This window comes from Meles meles, chromosome 7, assembly GCF_922984935.1.
Source record: "Meles meles chromosome 7, mMelMel3.1 paternal haplotype, whole genome shotgun sequence".
In the NCBI taxonomy this organism is placed as follows: Eukaryota; Metazoa; Chordata; class Mammalia; order Carnivora; family Mustelidae; genus Meles; species Meles meles.
In genome coordinates, this window is record NC_060072.1 from 14,291,558 (window position 1) to 14,313,528 (window position 21,971).

Consider the following 21,971-nt stretch of genomic DNA (forward strand, 5'->3'; position numbering starts at 1 on the left):
CCCAATATATCAAAATTACCAGCTTAAGAATGGAGAGGCAATGAAATGCATTAATTGGTGGTGAATATTATACTCATTTAAATATAGAACGAAGGCTGAACACCTGTGGAGATTATGGTCGCAACACAGAATGTAAGTGTTCCAATCACAGCAGTATACAAAGGCTTAGCCAACAGCAACAGCAGAGGAAGGATGTAGGAATGTATACATGCCCCAATTTGTGTGTCTTTGGTTGTGGAGGGTCTGTGGATTGAATATGGAACAAAATTAATAAATCCAGATGTTTATGGATACTGTTTAAAGTTATAAGGGTGATAACTTCAAGGATTAAAAACAGACTACAAGCCTTCCAAGCTATTAGAAGAAAGGAAGGGGTAAAAAAAGAAACCTCACAAATAAAATAGAGAGGGTCAGAAGGAAGACAAGAGGTAGAAGAACAAAGAAGGGAGGGAAGAAGAAAAAGAAGGAGATTACATAGCAAAACAATAGAAAACAAAGTAAGCATTTTATTTAAAAAAATCAGATGACAGATTTTAGGTCAAATATATCCAATAGAGCATTAATGTAAACTATTTTTCTGCAAAAATGAAGATGTCCAATAAGGGAAAAGTGCAAGTTGCAGAGCAATAACTTTATATGACCCAGTTTGGATCAAATAACTGACTATACATAACCACATCCACATATATGCTTACTTAATAGAAATTTCTGGAAATCCTCCGAAGAAATTGCTAATAGGAATTAGCTTTGGTGTACTGTGCTTGAAGGATTGGTGGTAGGAGTAGGGGAGGATTTTATTCTTGTCGTTATACAGAAAACATGTGTTATGTCTGTGTTTTAAAACGTAACTTAAAATCAAGTAAGTAGAATGCAGTATGAGAAATGTCATCATGGCAGAAGGTACAAAGGGCTTTGGGAGGTGACAAGAGGAGGAACTAATTATGCCTGGGGTGCTGGAAAAGGTTTCAGAAAATAGAGGACCTGTGAGCTGAGCCTTAAAGAATGACCATCATTTTTTTAGTATAGATCAAGCAGAGAAGGCAGAGGCTGCAGAGACAGAAAAATATGCATATTTTTGACAAATGAGGAATTTTCCTGGGATGGTTGGAGCATAGCGCATGTGGGTCAGGGCTGGGGTCTGCTTCTTCCTGGGCCTGAATGCATGCTAATTAACAAGCCCTGAAAGGTCTCAAAAGAAGGCCTTAGAAAGAAGAGGACACTTCCGTGGAGAGGTGGAGGCTGGCCATCCACTGAGCTCTGGCAGGAGGGCCAGCATGCAGAGGTGGGTTCCCAAGGCTTCCCTGCACCCCTAGCTGTACTACCCTGCCACCCCCAGGAGCACATAGGGGAACACAGCAGTTTCTGAAGGGAAGGCAAGAAGAGGCGGTGTATTTTTTTTTTTTCCTGATTTCAAATCAAGCCATGTGCATGCTCCAGAGTCCAGAATATGGACTTGGGGACTGAAGCTCCCAGCAAGGCCCACCTCCCCCACCCCCCGCCCAGGTCAGATTCAGTGAGACTTCAGGAAGGAGAGGGGAAGTTCTGGAGGAGACAGAAAGGGACACAGCCATGTCCATGAGAAACCAAATATTAAGAAGGGGCTTATCCCACTAGTGCATCAACCCCAAGCTCTCACTCCATCACCATTTTGCCTTTCCCTGTAATCTGAGCACATATGTTCCCCATTCTGCCACCTCCCCTTTCCTGGTAGTCCAGCCTTCTATCTCTGTAATGTTGTACACAGGGGCTTCCCTCTCTCCTTTGGAGGGAACAGCCACATGAATCCACCCACATGGACAGAGGAAATGAAGGTCAAGTGGCCTCTGTCTTAAAGTTAGAACCTTCCTTGGTACCCTTCCCTAATAATCTGTAACTTCTCACTCCCTGCCTTCCTGGGGGCACCTGATCCTCTTCTGCTTGCCAAAGCTCCCACCTAATGAAGGATGTAGGAAAGGTAGCGGATCCTCCCCTCCAAATTCCTGCTTGACATGCTGGGGACAGTGCAGGGAGTGAATCTAGGACACTGGGAACAGGAAGGGGCTTGCGAGTGCAGGAACATGGTGAAACTGCTGCTCCCTTTGTGAGTGGCTGGAATCCAAATAAGGGCATAACAGCTGGCCTGAACCCATCTGAGCCTCAGGAATCCAGGAAGCCCAGAGCAGTGAGAAGGGGGCCAGACAGAAGTTGGTGTTGAGGGGAAACCAGACAGTCAGCTCCCTCATCAACCTGCTCAGTGATCTTGGGCAAATGACGGCCTCCAAGTTCGTGTTTTCTCCACTACAAAAAAGAGCTAAGAACAGTTGGAACTCAATAAAAGGTAGCTGCTATAATGTTTGTTATTTAGGAAACAGAAAATGCAGGTATGGATCCCAATTCCTATTTGTGCCTTGCCAGGGAGATACCCTGAAACAAGCTCAGAACCAGGTGGCCCCCAGGCCTTTAGGTGGGAGAAGACACCAGAGCAAGAGTCACTGGGCAGGGTGAATGGCTTCCTGTATATTAGCTGTAAATTTGCTCCAGTCCTCATGATGCCCCTTGACATGGAAATCTTTGTTCCTATTTTACAGATGCATCAACTGAGACTCAGATCAGCTATCACCCCGTCACCCAGCTATTAGGTGGTAGAGCGGGGATTTGAACAAGGTCTGCCTAGCTCTAATGCCCAGAGGTCATTCACTTTCTACCCCTTGCTGTCCCTCATCCTAACACCCAACAAAGGTGCCTTTGTCACTTCCCCAGACTAGACTTTTCAGCTGCCCAATCTTAGCAGAGACCCTCCCTCCCCTAACTCATGTCTCTGATCTTCTGTCTCCAGCCCCACCAACCCCAGACCTACCAAAAGCTAGAGAAGGAAATAAAACCATTTTTTATTGCCTATTATTTGCTAGGTTTTTCTACCACTAACTCTAAATGAGATATTATTATTCTCACTTTACAGTTAAAGGAATTGAGGCTTGCCCAAGGTCCCAGCTCTAACACAAGGAAAAGCAAAGACTGGAAGCTGGCTTTGCTCACTCCCAGACCATTATCTGAGGCTGCCTTTAATGGAACATGAGCCCAGGTGCTTTGTCTGCTGAGGACTGCCTCAGGATACATACAGGACTGAAATATATAGAGGCAAAGCCCAACATGGAAGCAAAGGGAGGTTTCCATCCAGTGGGTAAATTGGGAAGCAAGCATGGTTATATAGTCCCCCAGTGGTGAGCTGGAAAGGAATGGGGGCAATGAGGGATAGGCCTCTGCCTGAGGGCCAGGTATAAAAATTCTCCGAAAAACTGGGTACAGAGACTTGGAGATAAAACATGGGCTACCATCCAAGCCTCAGGATTTAGAAGTTGTTTTCCAAATTCCTATCAGAAATCCCATAATTAAACAGGATTGAAAGCAGGTCATTACATTCAAAGCAGTAAACAGTGGGGATCAAGAGTTTTTAGGCTGCCCAGAGCTAGCTAACAAAGAGAAAAATATTTCTCTTTCCCCAAATGCTAACCAAGTAACATTTCCCCAGGACAAGACTTCCTGCCACTAAAAAATATATGTATATATATATATATATATATATATATACCAATTCTGAATCAGGACACAGCTGAAGTCAAATATCCATCTAGCCATCAGACCCATTAGACCCTGAGGTGTAGGACAAGGACAAGACACTAGGCTGAAAAGTTAGGGGTTTTATGTTCACATGTGCCACAGACCACAGAGTGAGTTACTGGCTCCACTGATCCTCAGTTTCTTCATCTGTAAAATGGCCAACATGGAAGTGCTATTGAAGACTCCACCAGATGTTCTGATGGCTAGAGGTATACAAATATATGCAAGTATTTACTCAGTTTCAGTGAGTAAATATTTATTGAGTGCTATATCATGCCCTCTGACAGTCACTGGGATATAAAGAGGTGAACGAGACACATTATTTTTATCCTGAGGGTATCCTAAAGCCTCATGGAGCGGGTAGATAAGAAAGGAGCAAAAGCAGTTTGTTATGGAACTATGATTGTTCTGAGTGCTGTGAAGGTGAATCACAGGATGGATTGACCTGGGAAGGAATCCTTGAAAAGATGCCGTTTGCCTGAGATGATAATAATGAAAATCACAATAGCTGTTACTTATATATTACTTAGGATGGGCTGGCACTGTTCAGAGACCTAGAAGGTTAGTTAGGATTAACACCAACTAACATGGAGAGAGAATTCCAGGCATGTGGAATGGCATGGGCAGAAGGTCTCAGAGAAGAGGAAAATGGTGGGTTAGAGGGCTGAAGGGCTGGAGGAGAGATATACAGGATGAGATCAGAGCGGAGAGACCTTGCAAGGTCTTATAAAACCTGGAAAGCAGAGGAGCAATGAGATTAGAAAGTAGTTAGGAAACTATTACAGTGGGCCAGTCAAGAGACAAAGGGGGCTGGGACTTGTGGTAGCAATAGAAAGGAAGAGAAATAGGATGGATACAAGATACATTCCTAAGGTAGATTTAATAGGTCTTCATGCTTGACCTGTACCAAGGATAACACCCAGCCTTCTGGCCTGGGTACCTGATGGGATACTAGCACCAGTTCCTGAGTTGGGGAAAGCTGGAGGAGGCCAGGGATAATGGGGGGGAAATCCCAGTTTGGTAACAGCGTGGTCTGAGAATCAGAATCCCTTTGCTCTAGTTCTGGCTCTGCTGGTATTTACTTAGGTGATCCTGAGTAAGTCACTTCACAATATCAAAGTCATATGTAGGAATTAGACTAGATTACCTGCAACTGTCTTTTCCAGCTCTAACATTTTGTAGTTTTACAGCAGGCGTTTCAAATGGGTAGCTTAGGGGCTAGATTCAGGTCACAGGAGTGTTTTTTGAGGGGCCCACAAAGAGTTTAATCATTGGTAAACACCCATCACAATCCAGATTTCTGGCTTTTCTTGAAAAGAAAAAAAGAAAAAGATCCACAACACTGGGTCTGAATCAGATCCCCATGTGGTGACAGTGAGCCAGAGTTGACTGATAGTTACCACTTCGGAGAGACTGGGCTCTGCCTCTCATCCAGTGCCCAAAAGTCCCATCGCACTCACTTAAATGCATAGTCTGCTTGAGGACTCAAGAGTGCAGGGATCATAATTCAGCGAATCAAAGTGTAGGAAAGTTGTTTGTAAAGTTCCATATGCTATGAAGAGTGAGTCTTAATGGCTATATTTAAAGATGATGTGCTTCTTTTTTTCATTTTTTTAAATTTTTATTTGTTTATTTTCAGCATCACAGTGTTCATTGTTTTTGCACCACACCCAGTGCTCCATGCAGTACGTGCCCTCCCTATTACCCACCACCTGGTTCCTCAACCTCCCACCCCCCCGCCCCTTCAAAACCCTCTGGTTGTTTTTCAGAGTCCACAGTCTCTCATGGTTCATCTCCCCCTCCAGTTTCCCTCAACTCCCTCTCCTCTCCATCTCCCCATGTCCTCCGTGTTCTTTGTTATGCTCCACAAATAAGTGAGACCATATGATCCTTGACTCTCTCTGCTTGACTTATTTCGCTCAGCATAATCTCTTCCAGTCCCATCCATGTTGCTACAAAAGTTGGGTATTCATCCTTTCTGATGGAGGCATAATACTCCATTGTGTATATGTACCACATCTTCCTTAACCATTCATCCGTTGAAGGGCATCTTGGTTCTTTCCACAGTTTGGCGACCGTGGCCATTGCTGCAATAAACATTGGGGTACAGATGGCCCTTCTTTTCACTACATCTGTATCTTTGGGGTAAATACCCAGCAGTGCAATTGTAGGGTCATAGGGAAGCTCTATTCTTAATTTCTTGAGGAATCTCCACACTGTTCTCCAAAGTGGCTGCACCAACTTGCATTCTCACCAAAAGTGTAAGAGTGTTCCCCTTTCTCCACATCATCTCCAACACACGTTGTTTCCTGTCTTGCTAATTGTATGGAATCAGAAGAGACCCCGAATTGCTAAGGAAATGTTGAAAAACAAAAACAAAACTGGCGGCATCACGTTACCCGATTTCAAGCTTTACTACAAAGCTGTGATCACCAAGACAGCGTGGTACTGGCATAAAAACAGACACATAGACCAGTGGAACAGAGTGGAGAGCCCAGATATGGACCCTCAACTCTGGTCAAATAATCTTCGACAAAACAGGAAAAAATATACAATGGAAAAAAGACAGTCTCTTCAAAAAATGGTGCTGGGAAAACTGGACAGCGATATGTAGAAGAATGAAACTTGACCATTCTCTTACACCATACACAAAGATAAACTCAAAATGGATAAAAGACCTCAACGTGAGACAGGAATCCATCAGAATCCTAGAGGAGAACATAGGCAGTAACCTCTTCGATATCAGCCACAGCAACTTCTTTCAAGATATGTCTCCAAAGGCCAAGGAAACAAAAGCAAAAATGAACTTTTGGGACTTCATCAAGATCAAAAGCTTCTGCACAGCAAAGGAAACAGTCAACAAAACAAAGAGGCAACCCACGGAATGGGAGAAGATATTTGCAAATGACAGTACAGACAAAAGGTTGATATCCAGGATCTATAAAGAACTTCTCAAACTCAACACACACAAAACAGATAATCATATCAAAAAATGGGCAGAAGATATGAACAGACACTTCTCCAATGAAGACATACAAATGGCTATCAGACACATGAAAAAACGTTCATCATCACTAGCCATCAGGGAGATGAAAATTAAAACAACATTGAGATACCACCTGACACCAGTTAGAATGGCCAAAATTAGCAAGACAGGAAACAACGTGTGTTGGAGAGGATGTGGAGAAAGGGGAACCCTCTTACACTGCTGGTGGGAATGCAAGTTAGTGCAGCCACTTGGGAGAACAATGTGGAGATTCCTCAAGAAATTAAGAATAGAGCTTCCCTATGACCCTGCAATTGCACTGCTGAGCATTTACCCCAAAGATACAGATGTAGTGAAAAGAAGGGCCATCTGTACCCCAATGTTTATTGCAGCAATGGCCACGGTCGCCAAACTGTGGAAAGAACCAAGATGCCCTTCAACGGATGAATGGATAAGGAAGATGTGGTCCATATGCACAATGGAGTATTATGCCTCCATCAGAAAGGATGAATACCCAACTTTTGTAGCAACATGGACGGGACTGGAAGAGATTATGCTGAGCGAAATAAGTCAAGCAGAGAGACTCAAGTATCATAGGTCTCACTTATTTGTGGAGCATAACAAATAACATGGAGGACATGGGGAGATGGAGAGGAGAGGGAGTTGAGGGAAACTGGAAGGGGAGATGAACCATGAGAGACTGTGGACTCTGAAAAACAACCAGAGGGTTTTGAAGGGGCGGGGGGGTGGGAGGTTGAGGAACCAGGTGGTGGGTAATAGGGAGGGCACGTACTGCATGGAGCACTGGGGTGATGCCAAAACAACGAACACTGTTATGCTGTAAATAAACAAATAAGCGAATAAAAAAAATAATTTAAAAAAACCTAATTAAAAAAAAAAGACAGGAAACAACATGTGTTGGAGAGGATGCAGAGAAAGGGGAACCCTCTTACACTGTTGGTGGGAATGCAAGTTGGTGCAGCCACTTTGGAGAACAGTGTGGAGATTCCTCAAGAAATTAAGAATAGAGCTTCCCTATGACCCTGCAATTGATGTGCTTCTTTTTGAAAAATGCTTGATGATGACGGGAAGGCAGCAATGTTAATTAACTCTTTTTTAAGAGTTTATTGATCTATCTCTTTATTTATTTATTTAAGAAAGATAGGGAGAAAGAGCATGAGCAGAGAGGGAGAAAGAGCATGAGCAGAGAGTGGGAGAAGCAGACTCCCTACTGGGCAGGGAGCCTGATGCGGGACTCAATCCCAGGACCCTGAAATCATGACCTGAACCAGCAGATGCTTAACCAACTGAGCCACCTGGTGCCCAATAAACTCTCTCAATAGAAACTAACAGAATATTCACTTCCAAGTAGTTAAGAGAAAATGAAATTCGTTGGTCCTTGTATCTCAGAGGCCCAGGAGTAATGGCTTCAGGCACAGCTGGATCCAGGGCTAGAAATGATGTCACAAGGATCCTGTCACTTTCTCTTCTCTCTTCTCTACTTATCCCTGCATCAGGGAAAACAAGGAGTCCTCTGCCAGGCCCAAATGTGTTCCAAAAAATAAAAAGGGTGGAGGAGATACCACTTTGACACCATATTTCAAAATTTCATAGAAGGACTCTGATGGTCTTTTCTTAAGTCACGTGTCCACCACTGGATCAATTATTATGCCCAGGTACATGCAACATTCTAATTAACCCACTGTTTTCAGGAAATCTACCTTCATGCTTGATGCTCCATTAGGATCATATGGGGTGGGAAAGGCGTTGTTCTCCTTGGGAATGAATAATAGCTACCCAAAAGCCACTATGGAGAAGGATATTGTTATAAATTGAATTGTGCCCTTCCAAAAAGATATGTTGAAGTTCTAACCCCCAGTACCTCAGAATGTGACTTTATTTAGAAATAGGGTCATTGCAGATGTAATTAATTAAGATGAGGTCATACTAGAGTAGGGTGGGCCCCTAATCCTATATGACTGGTGTTATTATAAGATGCCCATGTGAACACAGAGAAATGTCACCATCTGGTGACAAAGGCAAAGAGCTTGGACTGATGTAGCTGCAAGCTAAGAACAGCCAAGATTGCTGACAAACCACCAGAAGCTAGGAAGAGGAGGAAATGATTCCCCTACAGCTTTCAGAGGGAACATGACCCTGACAATACCTTGATTTCAGAATTCTAGCCTCCAGAACTATGAGACCATAAATTTTTGCTCTTTTAAGCCACCCAATCTATTATAGCAGCACTAGGAACCTAATATAGTAATTCTAAGCAGAAGAAATGACTTCAGTAATGGCTGAAGGGATAAAAAGTATGGCCATAGAAGCCTTGAAAAGAGAACATTCCAAGAAGTAGGGGCTTGGTCAGCATGATCACCTACCCTAGGATGTGGAAGGTGATAAAGATGGAGAAAAGGTGAATCAGCAACACCCACTGCACTACTTCTCTCTCCAATAGAGGCAGAGCAGGACCACAGTATTATTGGTGTGACCATGAATTATTCCATTGGCATGACTGAGACAAGTTCACTTTTCATCACCACTTCGTATTAGTCACCATTCTGGAATTTTATTGACTCAGCTTCTTGCTCTCCTGTAATAGCCTGCCCCCCTTATATCTGCTTGTCTGGTCTTGTATGGATGACCTTCCAGTATTTGGAGGAAAGACCCTAATATAAACATTTTTCAAGAGCTTGGCTCTGCTAGGAAAAATGGCATCAACTCTTTCAGGTCCCTGGAATGTGTAATTCTTAGCAGAATGTGTAATAGCCTCATCAAGACACCTCCCAAGGGCATGTTTGCTGAATGATAACATAAGAGGACCACAGGAGAGTTCTACCTGGCCATCTCCAACAGGTTTCCTCCTGTGCCTCTGAAAGGGCACCTGCCTGACCTGCAGCCAGGCTTCTACGCTATTGATAGAGAAATAGCATCATCCAGAACATATCTTCTGAATGGTCAGCAAGTGTAAAATAAAAATATTCTTTTCTTTTCTACTGAAACCCTTGTTTGTATTCAGGAATGTCAAGCTACTTAACTCCAGCCTAAGTGTTGGGGTTAATAAAAATCAGACACAGTCTAAAGAGATAATAAACATGAAAGCCTGGCACCCTCTAGGTACTCAGTAATGTTACTTCCCTTCTTATCTGGCTTCCAAGACCTGCCACCCTAGAGGGGGATGAATCACCCCATATCTCATGCTTGGGGTATGGTGGTCACATCCAGGTTGATCTCCCTGTTTCCTCCCTTGCCTCTTCCCCACAGTCTATTTATTCTCAATACAACACCTCCTTTCAAAGTATAAAGCAGGTGTCACTCCTCTGTTCAAGTTCCTCGAAAGATGCCTCATTTGACTCACAGCAAAACCCTGTAAGTCCTATAAGTCTCTACACCAGAGTTTCTCACTCTCAACACTATTGGTATTTGGGGCAAGATAATTCTTTTTTTAGGGGAGAGGGGAGCTTTCTCATGCATTGCAGGGTATTTAGCAGTATCATTGGCCTTTATTCACTAGATGCCAGTAGCTCTACCCATCCAACGTTGTGACAATCAAAAATGTTTCCAGACATTGTCACATACCCTCCAGGGCTCAGTATCATCCCTGATTGAGAACCACCATTCCACACATCTGTAACCCCTCTGACCTTGTCTCTCCACCAAGCTACATTGGCCTTCTTGCTATTTCTTGAACCATCTGACAGGCTCCCACTCCAGAACCTTCATATCAGCTGTCTATGGGATGCTCTTACCCCAGACTGATTTCCCCAGGCTCTTTCCCCAATTTTGCATGACTAATTCTCTTACCTCTTTCAAATATTTGCTTAAACATCACTGTCTCAATGTGACTCCTCAACAACTGTGTTGTATTTACTACCACATGATCTCAGGACTCTCTATCACACTCACCCTGCTGTTTTTTTCCATACTACTTACTACTTTCTAGTACTTCGTATTTTTTAAATTCTGTTTATCATTTTTGTGTAACTCCCTCCAGTAGAATATAACTTCCAGGAAGGTAGGGGCTTTTGCTACATTCATTTGTCTTGACCCCTTAGAGCAGTTCCTGGCACATAGGAGGCTTTCAATAAATATTTGTTGAATAAAGCGATGTGCCACTGAGAATGGTGAACTGAGTCAGCAGCTGTGGTAGGAAAAGGGTAATCTACCCAGTCAGGCAGAGATGAACTTCAGTCTTTCCCTGGCCACCTACTAGTTGGGTAACCACGGTCGAGCACCTTGGCTTCTGTGAGTCTTGGTTTTCTCATACGAAAAATGGGATGATATTTAAATCCCATGGCTTTTGGGAAGATCAGAGGTTGTACAGTTGAAAACCTTTAGGACAAGGCCAGGCACATGGTGGATGCTCAATTACTGTTAAGATTATTATGACAAAAATGGTAAGTGAAAGATGGAAAAGACTGCATTGTGCTGAGCCCTACAGAGTGAGTAGAATTTAGTGAGTGAACATGTTTGGAGAAGGGGTGGAACCATATTTGCTGAGGTTCACAACTTTCTTCTAGAAATGGAAGGAGTTATTTTGCGCAGCTTATATGTCTGGAACTGGGATTTTTTTTTCATTTATTTTATTTAAACTCAATTAGTTAAAATATAGTGTACATTAGTTTCGGATGTAGACTTCAATAATTCATCAGTTGCATATAACACCCAATGTTCATTATGCATGTTAGTGATAGCCTGGATATACAGAAGGAATCTGAAGAGAGGAAAATTAAGTTTGGAAACCCTTCAATTCTTCGATTAGTTTTGAACTATACCATGAGCCAAAAGAGAGCAATGAATGGTGTTGGATTTATAGTTTGGACATTGAAATGTACAAGTCTGAATAAATAGGAAAATCTGAATCCAAAAAGGTGAAAGCCATCTAGCAAGTTAAGTAGAAGGGACAACCTTCTGAAACAGAGGAGCCAACCGTGACCTAAAGAGGCTTTATTGGGCAAAACAGGTAAATGAATTGGCCAGTCTATCCAAGCATTGCTGCAAGAGTGCCATCAGCTAGATTCCATCCCGTTCAACAAGATGTATTGAGTTGAAACATACAATGAGCTGGGTGCTAGGAGGAAAAAGAAAAATGTAAAACATGTCCTCTGTCCTCATGAAGTTTACAACTGGTGGGGAAGACAAATAAGAAAACAACACATTCTACTATCACATAGAATTAAAAAGAAGTGCAAGAATTCTGGCAGAGGCAAATTGCTACAGGAACATGGGGAGGGAGTGAACAATTCTGCTGTGAAGTATTAAAGAAGACTGCATGGACAAGATTGCATTTGATTTGGAGCCACAGAAAAGCAAGAGAAATATCTGACGACTTGACTAGGATGAGAGATTTATCCAAGGAAGCACAGGAAGCTGTGGTTTAGAAGTAAGTTATCGTAACACCTCCCTTCAAATATAGAGCTCAAGGGTCATGTTTTCACTCATTCAATTACAGAATATTTACTGAACCTCTCTTATGTGTAAGCATTGAGGTGCTAAGGATATGGTGGTGAATGAAACAGACTAGGGCCCTGTCCTCATGGAGCTTATATTCTAACAGAGGAGACAGAAAAGAAACATGTGGACAAATGAACAAGATAATTTCAGAGAGAATAAGCTTCAAGAAGACTACTGTGGAGGCTTAATTCCTCTCCCAAGCTCTCCAAGTAGAATTTTGGTAGGAGTGGGTCAAGAAGCTCAGAATATCTCCCAAATTTTCCTCCTCCTGGAGACACAAATAAAAAGGAAACATTCTTTGGCCTGTCTCACAAAAGACTAGGTAGGAAGATAGGATTGCCTGGGGAGAGTGTAGAGGACTCATGATCACATCTAAAGCTGCCCGCATTAAGATTCCAGATAAAGAAAGACCAGCAAAGAAGATCAATGCCAGTGTGGAAGAGGAAAATCCAGGAGAGTATCCTATCACGCAAGTCAAGAGTTCAAAGCATTTTCATGGAGGAGGACATGGCCCCTGAGTCAAAATGCTTTAGAGAGAAAAGGAGAAAAAGAAGAAAGAGAAGGTATTTGGGAGACACTGATGATCTTAGAATAGCTCTTTCAGTGAAGCAGTAGGGACAGAGATGTCTTAGAGCTCACTGTCTTGCCTGGGCTAATTGTTAAAGGATCTCTTCTGGGCATGGCATGGGTATCATATGGGACCTGACACCCCACACTTTGAGAGATTTTGGAACAGACAGGAAATGTCTAGATAGGGGAAGGGACTCTGGACGTCCCTAGTGAGTCTATGCTAGACTGGACGAGCCACAAAGGCCTGGACACCCCAGACATTTCCCCTACTTCATCACTACCCTACCTTCCATTCTAGGTGCAAGTAATTCCTGTTGGAACACAGCCTTGAGTCTCCTCAGCTCAGGCTGATGTCCGAAGATGCCTGTCCAATTGCCAAAGTAAACCCTCACTGCAACCACACCTGCGTTTCAACTCCTGGGAACCTCCTGCTTTCCTCTGAGGACTCACCTTCTTTATGACACTAGAGCAGAACTGAGCTCTTAGTCATTCCCCTAACCATGGTTTACATCTCCTTGACTTTGACCATACTGTGTCTTCTGCAAGTTATGTGTATGGATATGTGCGTGTCCATAGATGCACACACATGCAAAACACTTCTGCAACTTTCTCTTCACTCAACATATTTTATGTCATTTTTTAAAATTTTATTTTATTTTTTCAGTGTTCTAAGATTCATTGTTTATGCACCTCCCTCAGTGCTCCATGCAACATATGCCCTCCTTAATACCTACCAGGATCTTATATCATTTTGACACAACTATAAACCCCACCTTCTAATGGTCTCAAAATATTCTTTGGTGTGTTTGGACCACAGTTTATTCAACCATTCTGCTACCAACAAGCCTCCCAAATCTTCTGTGAACAAGGGTACATCCTAGAATATATGTCTTACATACCAGTACATTTGGAAGTTTCTTATTCTCCTGGCACACTTCTACTCATTGTTCAAAAGTCACTTCAAGGATCTCTGCCTCTGAAAAGAGCATCATTGATGACCCAGAAAGAGTGAATCCCTGCTCCTGTATCCTCTAGTCCTATATGCTTACAACTCTGCCATAGCGTTTTCAGGAGTGTGTTGAAATTTCTAGTAAGTGTATTTGACAGGAAGCTACTTGAGCACTGGGACAGTGCTATTTATCTCTGAATCCCCTGAGACCAGCACAATGCCTACCACAAGATACGTGTCTGATAAATATCTTATTGAATTAAATTGCAAGGAATTTGGGCTTTTGAAACCAGACTGGCCAGAGTTTGAATCACCATGGTTCTATCATTTACTAACTGTGTCACTTAGCCTCTGAGCTTGTTTTCTCATCTGTATAAAGGGGGAAAATAATCCTTTACTGTATATAGTTGATGGAAGGATAAAATGAGATCATGTAACACTCAGCCTGGCATATGGGTGGTGTTAAAAAATGGATGCTATGATTGTCCTTGAAGAAGGACAGGTTGAGACTGAGTTGGCACTGGGCCCTTTCTACACACCTTCAGGCTTTGCAGATAGGGAAACTCCCTAAAACAAGCTGACATTTCCCAGACAAATGCCCAGATAAATCTTGCAGGTGCCAAGCTGTCTGGGACCTGTTGCCTCTACCCATTCTCTAAGTACCAAATCACTAAGTCTCCAGGTGGAGATGACTGGTTTCCAATCCCCGTTACACACCTTGATCGACAAGCATTGTGGACATTCCCCAAAACTTCTCTCTAAGCCAACACACTGTGCTATGAAGGTGGAAGCCTTGAGAGGCAATCAATATTGCTTTTGATACAGATGCAACTGGGGCAAAAGCTGGGGAGGGATCCTCATTGTAAATCTTTGTCTGGTGTCATCTAAGAAACCTGTCAGGTATTGATCCAGGTGAGGCTCTTTCCCTTTTTCTTTCCCTAGTCTGGGGGCGTAAGAATGTCCTGGATCACTAATAAGGATTGATCACATAATGGTACTTTGGATTAGAGCTGACGAACAGCTTGGGGACAAATATTTCCTTCTGCTGGACAATCCACCTGGGTCCTCATGGTACAGCAAGATCAGGTTACCTGGACACTGATTCAGTTTCTGGTCCTTCATGAGACTTCCAGCACAGAGGAAATTTCTGCCCCCCTCACTTGATCCCTGTCTGTGGGCTTGCTTCTGCCCTCATCACTTGAAAACCTCTCACAGAGAGGTTTTCATCAAGTCTGCAGTAAGAATAAAAAGAATACAAGCAGGCAAGTGAATATGTCAGACTTCACTTAACTTAGCCATCTTTTAGCTTAATACTCATAAATATGGCACCTTTGATCTCGGATTCCATAGCAACCTCCTTCCCTCAAAGCTGTGACTCATCTCTGCAGAGGGTGTCCTTGGGTGCAAGAGAAGAAATTTGATGTTCTGGAGCCGGGGCGAGGGTGCAGAATTGCATGAAGCACAATGTTTATAACATATCCAGTGTCTACCCGGCATAACAGACACCAGCCATCATTTGGCCCCAGAATCACCCCAGCCTCAGCCGCTGGACAATTCCAAGTGGCCACACTGTGATCCCTGCAGAGAACATCGTAGGCACCTGTTCCTGGCTCTCCCCAGTGGGGCACTCAGCGATAGGGTGCTTTCAGAGAGAAACTAAATGTTGTGTTAGGTGAGGGTTTCTTGGTGTTTTGTCAGGTCTGGAAACTCTATGACAAGACCTGCATATAATTTCTTGATAAAGAAACCAACCAACAAGATACTCTTTTCCACTAAGTACCCAGCTGGGCCAGGCCCCAAGCAGATTTCTCCAGCCCATTTGGACTCCAGCAAACCTGGAGTTCTCTTGGGACATTGCAGGGTTTTGTTTGCTTGTTTGTTTTCCTCTGCCCACAGTTTTTGGTGCAACCATATTTTTTAAATTACTTACCTGAGATGGGAGGTCGGAATAGAGGAAAGGTAGCTTTAGGAGTCAGAGAGACCTGTGTTCATAGTAGGATCTACTCCCTAAAGCTTTTGTGACAATTGAGATAATATATATGAAGCACCTATGAGTTGGGTTCCTGGCACCCAGGGAGGTCTCTGTCCAAGCTGGGGATGGTGTAGCTGCTGCTGCTGAGAGTGAAACTCTTACTCAGATATCACTGTTTGTGTATTTACTTATTGATTACCTAGGTTATGTACTGCATATACTCATATACGCATACAAATGCCACCATCCTTCTCTTCATGCAGCTCATTCCCACCATCCTAGCCACCCTTGGATAAAAGAGAATGATAAAACCAGAATCATTTTATGACATTGCTGTGACATCTCAAAGGGGTCCAGTAATTTCATTCCACTCATTGGAATGGCAAAGCCCCTGACCCTGTATCTGTAGCCTCCATCATTTTTCCATTGAACAGATATTTTTTGTGAGTCTCCTGTGTGCCAGGCATTATTCTAGCAACTGGAATACAACAGAGAACAATACAAACGAAGTCTGCAGTCATAGTGAGAACATTCTGGTGCGGAAGACAGTTGATAAATATGCAAACCATAGTATAGTCTTTCTCTTAGGACCACTCTCTTTACGGGAACATCCCTTCCCCAGCCCCCCACCCCAAACCCAGCTGCAGAATCATTCCTCAGGGACAGATGGGCTGCAGAGCTGACTTCATCAGAGCTCTAGGATACATTTCACAGCTTGGAGGGCTCAATCACTACTGAAATAGAAAGCTGGTATCCTCTTTGCCTCCCCTTTCTCCCTCCCCATCATCCCCAGAGCCAGCCTCTCCCCTCACCCAGCATCCAAATCCCACTGCCACTGACAGTTTATTTAACCCTGGAATGTGTCCTGAGCTCAAGTGGCATGGTCAGACATGAGCTCTGGCAGGCTCGCTGTGGCTGCCTATGGACATTGCATTCAAAAGGGATAAGACTAAAAGCCATTGCTGAAACCCAGAAAAGAGATGGCAAGGATGTGATGATATGGTTCCTAACAGCTTCTGTAAGTTCTGATGGAGCTGTCACATTACCCAGCATCAACCAAGAGAGAGGGCAGTGATAAAATGATCATGACCAGATGCCAGACCGAGATTGGCCCACATGTCCTCACCATCTCTTCCCTGGGTTTCAGCGATAACCTTCCAGCCTTTGGTCTTATCCTCTTCAAACCCAATGTCCATAGGTAGCCACAGCAATCCTTCCAAAGCTCACTTCTGATCATGCCACCTTGGCTCAGTACTCATTAGTACTCCTCCATGCCCCAGAATGCTGTCCAAACTCCTTGGCACCATCCTGTCTGATTAGGCCCAAGCTCATTTCTCTAGCATCATATCATCTCTCCTCAACTTACTCAGAGTAAAATCTTCAACCATATTGAACTCCTGGAGCTCAACTTCTTTCTCTCACCACCAAGCTTTTGCATGTGCAATTCCTTCTTTCCAGAACACCTTCACCTCTTATTCATTTGACTAATCTCACCTCATCCTTAAACTCTCTGCTTAAACATTGCTTCCTCCAGAAAGCTTCCCTGGCTCCCCAAATCCTGAAGAAGTTCACTTGCCAGGATCTGCACAGCACCTTGTGTCCCTCTATCATGGTGCTATATCATATTTGCCTGTTGGCTCATCTTCTTTCCCTACTAGATGGGGAACTCCTTAATTCAGGGGAAATCTTTCTTTCCTATATTGTGTCTGGAACATGGCATTCAGATTCAGTAATTTCATCCATGTGCAATGACAAATCACCCGTGCTTTGCATCAAAACCCATGGTGGTGAGGGTCCTGTTTGGCCATAATGGGTGAGCAATCCTTGACTCATGCTACTGGGTCCCTTTCAGGAGGAGAGGACAATGATGAAGGAAAAACCACCTGGCTCATCCCTCTCCTTTTCTAACACAGTGTCCTATGTATAGAGATCTCTCCTCTCTTCTCTCTCCTTTACCAGCACTCAGCACTCCATAGAGCACCCCCTTTCAGAAACATGACTCCCACTTTGCCAAAGAACATCCCACCTACCCTCAATCTCAAGAGATTTTGTTTTGCTAAACCTCCTCTACTTCCCTGGAGGAAAAAGGAGCATTTTTGTTTTGTTTTGTTTTGTTTTATCACCCAACAGGGGATCCACATCAGACTCTCCATGGAGGTCCATTTTCCACCTCCTACTTACACACCATCCAGGCCCACAAAAGGGGCTGGGACCCAGCCTAGCCAAGTGATAAAACAGCCAGTCACTTTTCTATGCCCAGAGTAGTGTCAGGGGCCAACCAGTCTTGACCTGATAGGAGGGGACCCTCTCCACAAAGCTCTCTTTCTCTGGCCATTTCTGCATTATATAGAATTCCCAGGGAGGGGCCTTGGTCTGGCTCTTCAACCAAGGCCAAAGGGTTCCCCAGGCCCCACCCAGTTTCTCAATGTGGGAACCACCCAGCTGGCCGCCTCCCTGGCTCACAAGCTGCAGAAAGAAAAGGGCTCTTGAAAGTGGCTTTGAGTTCCCACGCAAGAAGGTGCCAGCTCGAGACAGCATGGCTTTGTGCTTGCCAGAATCTGTCTTCTTACCAGGCAGAGGGAAATCATGTCCTGTGAAGGCATCAGAAGGCCCTGTGAGGATGACAGGACCATCCCTGCCCCAAGCAACAAACTGGAAATGTACCTGCTTTTAAGGGGAGAGAAGACTCCTGACCCAAAACATAACTCTGAGAAAGACTCTTCCCAGCCTTCCCCAAGACAACCAAAATTTCTCTCAAACCCCACACACCAGAGTTTCTCTACTTTGGTAATTCTTCATTCAGAAAATAACCTCAAACTAAAAAATACTATACATCTTAATTTTATCCCTAATCTACATATATTTAAAGATAGAGGTAGAGATCCTCATAGATGGGCAAAATACTGTGTGTAATAGGACTTATGAAGACCTTTTTTCATAAGTGCAGCTCCTCAAGGGTCTACAGATTGCACTTTGCCTTCAGCCACTAGAAGACACAGACTATGGCAAATGGGAGAATAAAGGCAAAGGAGAGTAGAAAATCCTAGACATTTGTTTGGACCTTCATCATCATTACTTTTCTATCTATAAACTGCTGCTCTCTAGAATTTTAGGCTCAAAGCCTCAGAGAGTTCCCAATTTGTAAAGACTCATGAACATTTAGAACTTGTAAGGAACACACAAGATCATCCAGTCCAGCAAACTGATGATTCATGGTCCACCATATGTGTTTGAGTGTATGTGTGGGAGTGGCAGTACAAGGTATGTGAGAGTAAGTATGTGTGAGTGAATGTGTCAATGTGTGTATGGGTAAGAGGATGTTTGTTTTTGTAGGGAATGGAAAGAAGACCTAGTGAGGATCTCCAACATCATAACCAACACCCCAAGAACCTCTGTAAATTAAAAACAAAAAAAACAACAAAAAAAAACCCAAAACTTTTGAAAACAATGGAGCAAATTCAGGCTAATTTAACCTCATCACTCTGCAAATGTGGAAACTGTGACCTGCTGAAGAAAGGGATGTGCTAATAGTTTTAAGTTTTCAGGGCTAGAAACCAGGTCTCCTGGCTTCCACCTGGTCCACGATGCTTTGCTCCATTACCAGCAGAATTACTCCCATTACTCTTGAACATCTGTAGTGTTCATATAAGGGGTATGCTTTCCAGGTTCATCTTTTTAGAAAGTGTGCCCACTCACTTATGCCCTCCTACTCCCCACTCCCTACACTTATCTCATTGCTCCAAATATTTAGCTCATCATTCAAATACTCAGTTGTATAAAATTCAGTCTCCACATTGTATGAAATACACACACACACACACACACACACACACACACACACACACACACACGCTGCAGGAGCAGTTCTCTTGTACAGCATGCTTTCTGGCAAGACTGATTGGTCTCCAGGGAAAGCAGCTGAACCAAGATGGGCCAGTCAGGGTTCTTCCCTGAGAGTACTGACAACAGAATAGGGAAAGAGAGTCATCCCTTTCCGCTCTAAGCTGTGAAACTTGTGTTAAGTGTCAGTCTACAGCAACAGATTGAATATGAAATACAAAGGCTCCTGGGTGACTCAGATGGTTGGTCATCTGCCTTTGGCTTAGGTCATGATCCCAGAGTCCTGGGATCAAGCCCCGTGTTGGGCTTCCTGCTTAGCGGGGAGCCTGCTTCTTTTCCCTTTGCATGTTGCTTCCCTTCCTTGTGCCTGCCTTCTTTCTGTCAAGTGAATAAATAAAATCTTAAAAAAAAAAAAAAGGAATATGAAATACAGAGAAGTAGGGCTAAGAGACATGGAGAAACACTGTTTCCAGTTTTTCTAAGGCCCAGCTTCATCTCTGGGCATTCTGTAACTTGAATGTTTTAACTTCCCTTGGATTTTGTGAACCAGAACACTCTCCTTTGCACTTAAATTAATTGATTAAAGTGAGGTCTCCTCCCCCTGGTAACACAAAGCCAAAGACAACAGTGTAACCATATCCCTTCAACCTTTTTGGCATTCACTTCACAAATCTCTGTTCTCCTTTTAATTAAATGTATTTTACTATAAAAACAGACAACACATGTAGAAGAGCTGTATTTAGTTCTAACTTCTAGGTTAGGAACAGGAGAACTTAGAATCACATAATAAAAGAGAGGCAAAAGTAGAAATAAAACAAGTCTTCTGACTTCTAATTTAGACTTTTTCAAAGAAATCATGATGATATCTATTAATTGGTATGAGTAACAGAGAGCCAAAACATTATGCCTTAAAATATGATGAAGGCTTAATTTTCTTGTGCATTCAAGTCCAAAAGTAGGTAATCCACATCTTGATGGCTTTGCTCCATGAAGACCTGAGGACTCAATTCCTTCTGGCTTATTGCCTTCACTCCCTTCTTAGTTTCTTTATCTGCAAATTGTTGATATTGATGTATTATGGCCCAAGATGGCTGCTTCTGTCACTGCCATCACATCTGCATTTCAGCCAGCAGGAAGGAGAAAAAGCTGAAGAGGGAAAAAATATTTGTGTCATCTCCCCCTTAAGGGAGTTTCTCAGAGGCTGTCATATGACACTTCCACTTAAATCTCACTTGCCAGAATATAGTCATCTGACCACGTCTAATTTGAAAGGAGCCTGGGAAATACATCCTTGAGTCTGGGAAGCAATATATATAGCTATAAATTAATAGTTATTTAACAATGGAAGAAGAGGAGACTGGATATTAGAAAACAATGTGCCCACCATATTGTTATCATTTTTACTTTTAATAGTTCTGCCATTTTTCTAGTTGGTTACTCCAACTGTTGCAAGTGGAAAGGGTGGTTTTCTCAGAACCTGTTCTCCTTTCCCCACCGTCTTCTTTGCATTTAATGTTTATGACTCCAAACTACTGGTTTGGAGTGAATAAACCTCATTTGGAGGTTGGGGCTAAATGGGTCTGTTAGAGAATTCTGGAACAGAACCTATGGTACACTTTGTTTCTTTCCCAAAGAATTTTGGCCCTAACCCTAGCCAGCCTGCTGGCTCACAAGAGATGACAAGCTAGTAAGTGTGAATGACTCAGATCCTACGCATGCTACTCCAACCCCTCATTTTATTAGAGAAATATCTTCTGACAGGACCTTCATAAGGGAGATCTGATCCACTCATCATGTTTATTTATTCAACACATAGTTTTTGGAGGCAGGATGGTGGTTAAAAGGACTAGCCCTAGAGTCTAACTGTTTGGCTTCAAATCCCAGATCTATAAGCCTGGGGAAATTATTTAACCTTTCTATGACTTGGTATCCTATCTGAAAAATAGAGATTTCTGTACCTGCCTCATAGGACTTTTGAGAAATTATAACAGGTAACCTAGGTCAGGCATGTAATAGTAAGAGCTCAGTAAATATCAGCTAGGGGCACCTGGGTGGCTCAGTCAGTTAAGCGTCTGCCCTTGGCTCAGGTCATGATCCCACAGTCCTGGAATGGAGCCCCATATCAGGCTTCTTAGCAGGGAGCCTGCTTCTCCCTCTCCCTTTGCTGGCCACTCCCCCTGCTTGTGTGTGTACGCTCTCTCTCTCTCTCTCTCTCTCTCTCTCTGTCAAATAAGTAAATAAAATCTTTTTTTTTTAGAAGTGCCAGCTATTTCATCAAGTGCCTCTTGGATGTCAGGACTGTGCTAAGAGTGTGGGAAACACAAGAGTGAGTCCTTACAGTTATGTGCTTCCTAGAGACATAGGCACCACAAGCTTGGACCCACTCTGGATTCAGTGGGGGCAATTGGCAGCAGCATCTGAGCACTGAGGCCTTTTATGGAGCAGAGAGCAAGATCCTGTAAGACAGAGGGGTCATGGGAAACAAAACATCCTACTACCTTTTCCTCTTCCCTGCCCTCCTCCTAAATAGATCACCTAGAGCGTTTTTGTGAACCGTGCATTGTGTTGGGATGGTCTTAATTCCATGCCCAGGGAGTCCC

General features: G+C 43.3%; 2 protein-coding genes across 6 annotated transcripts in view; one reads left to right on the forward strand and one right to left on the reverse strand.

Moving 5' to 3' along the window:
* The window catches only part of SYN3 (synapsin III), a 462,269-nt gene that overhangs the window by 312,270 nt on the left and 128,028 nt on the right, over positions 1 to 21,971 (forward strand). The window lies entirely within an intron of this gene.
* Positions 20,116 to 21,971, reverse strand: part of LOC123946194 — a 34,881-nt gene continuing 33,025 nt past the window's right edge. For all 4 annotated transcript variants that reach the window (XM_046011480.1, XM_046011482.1, XM_046011483.1 and 1 more), the window contains one exon: positions 20,116 to 20,517. In XM_046011480.1, coding sequence (XP_045867436.1) covers positions 20,494 to 20,517 — 24 coding nt within the window. In that variant the 3' untranslated portion in view covers positions 20,116 to 20,493. The remainder of the gene's footprint in view (positions 20,518 to 21,971) is intronic.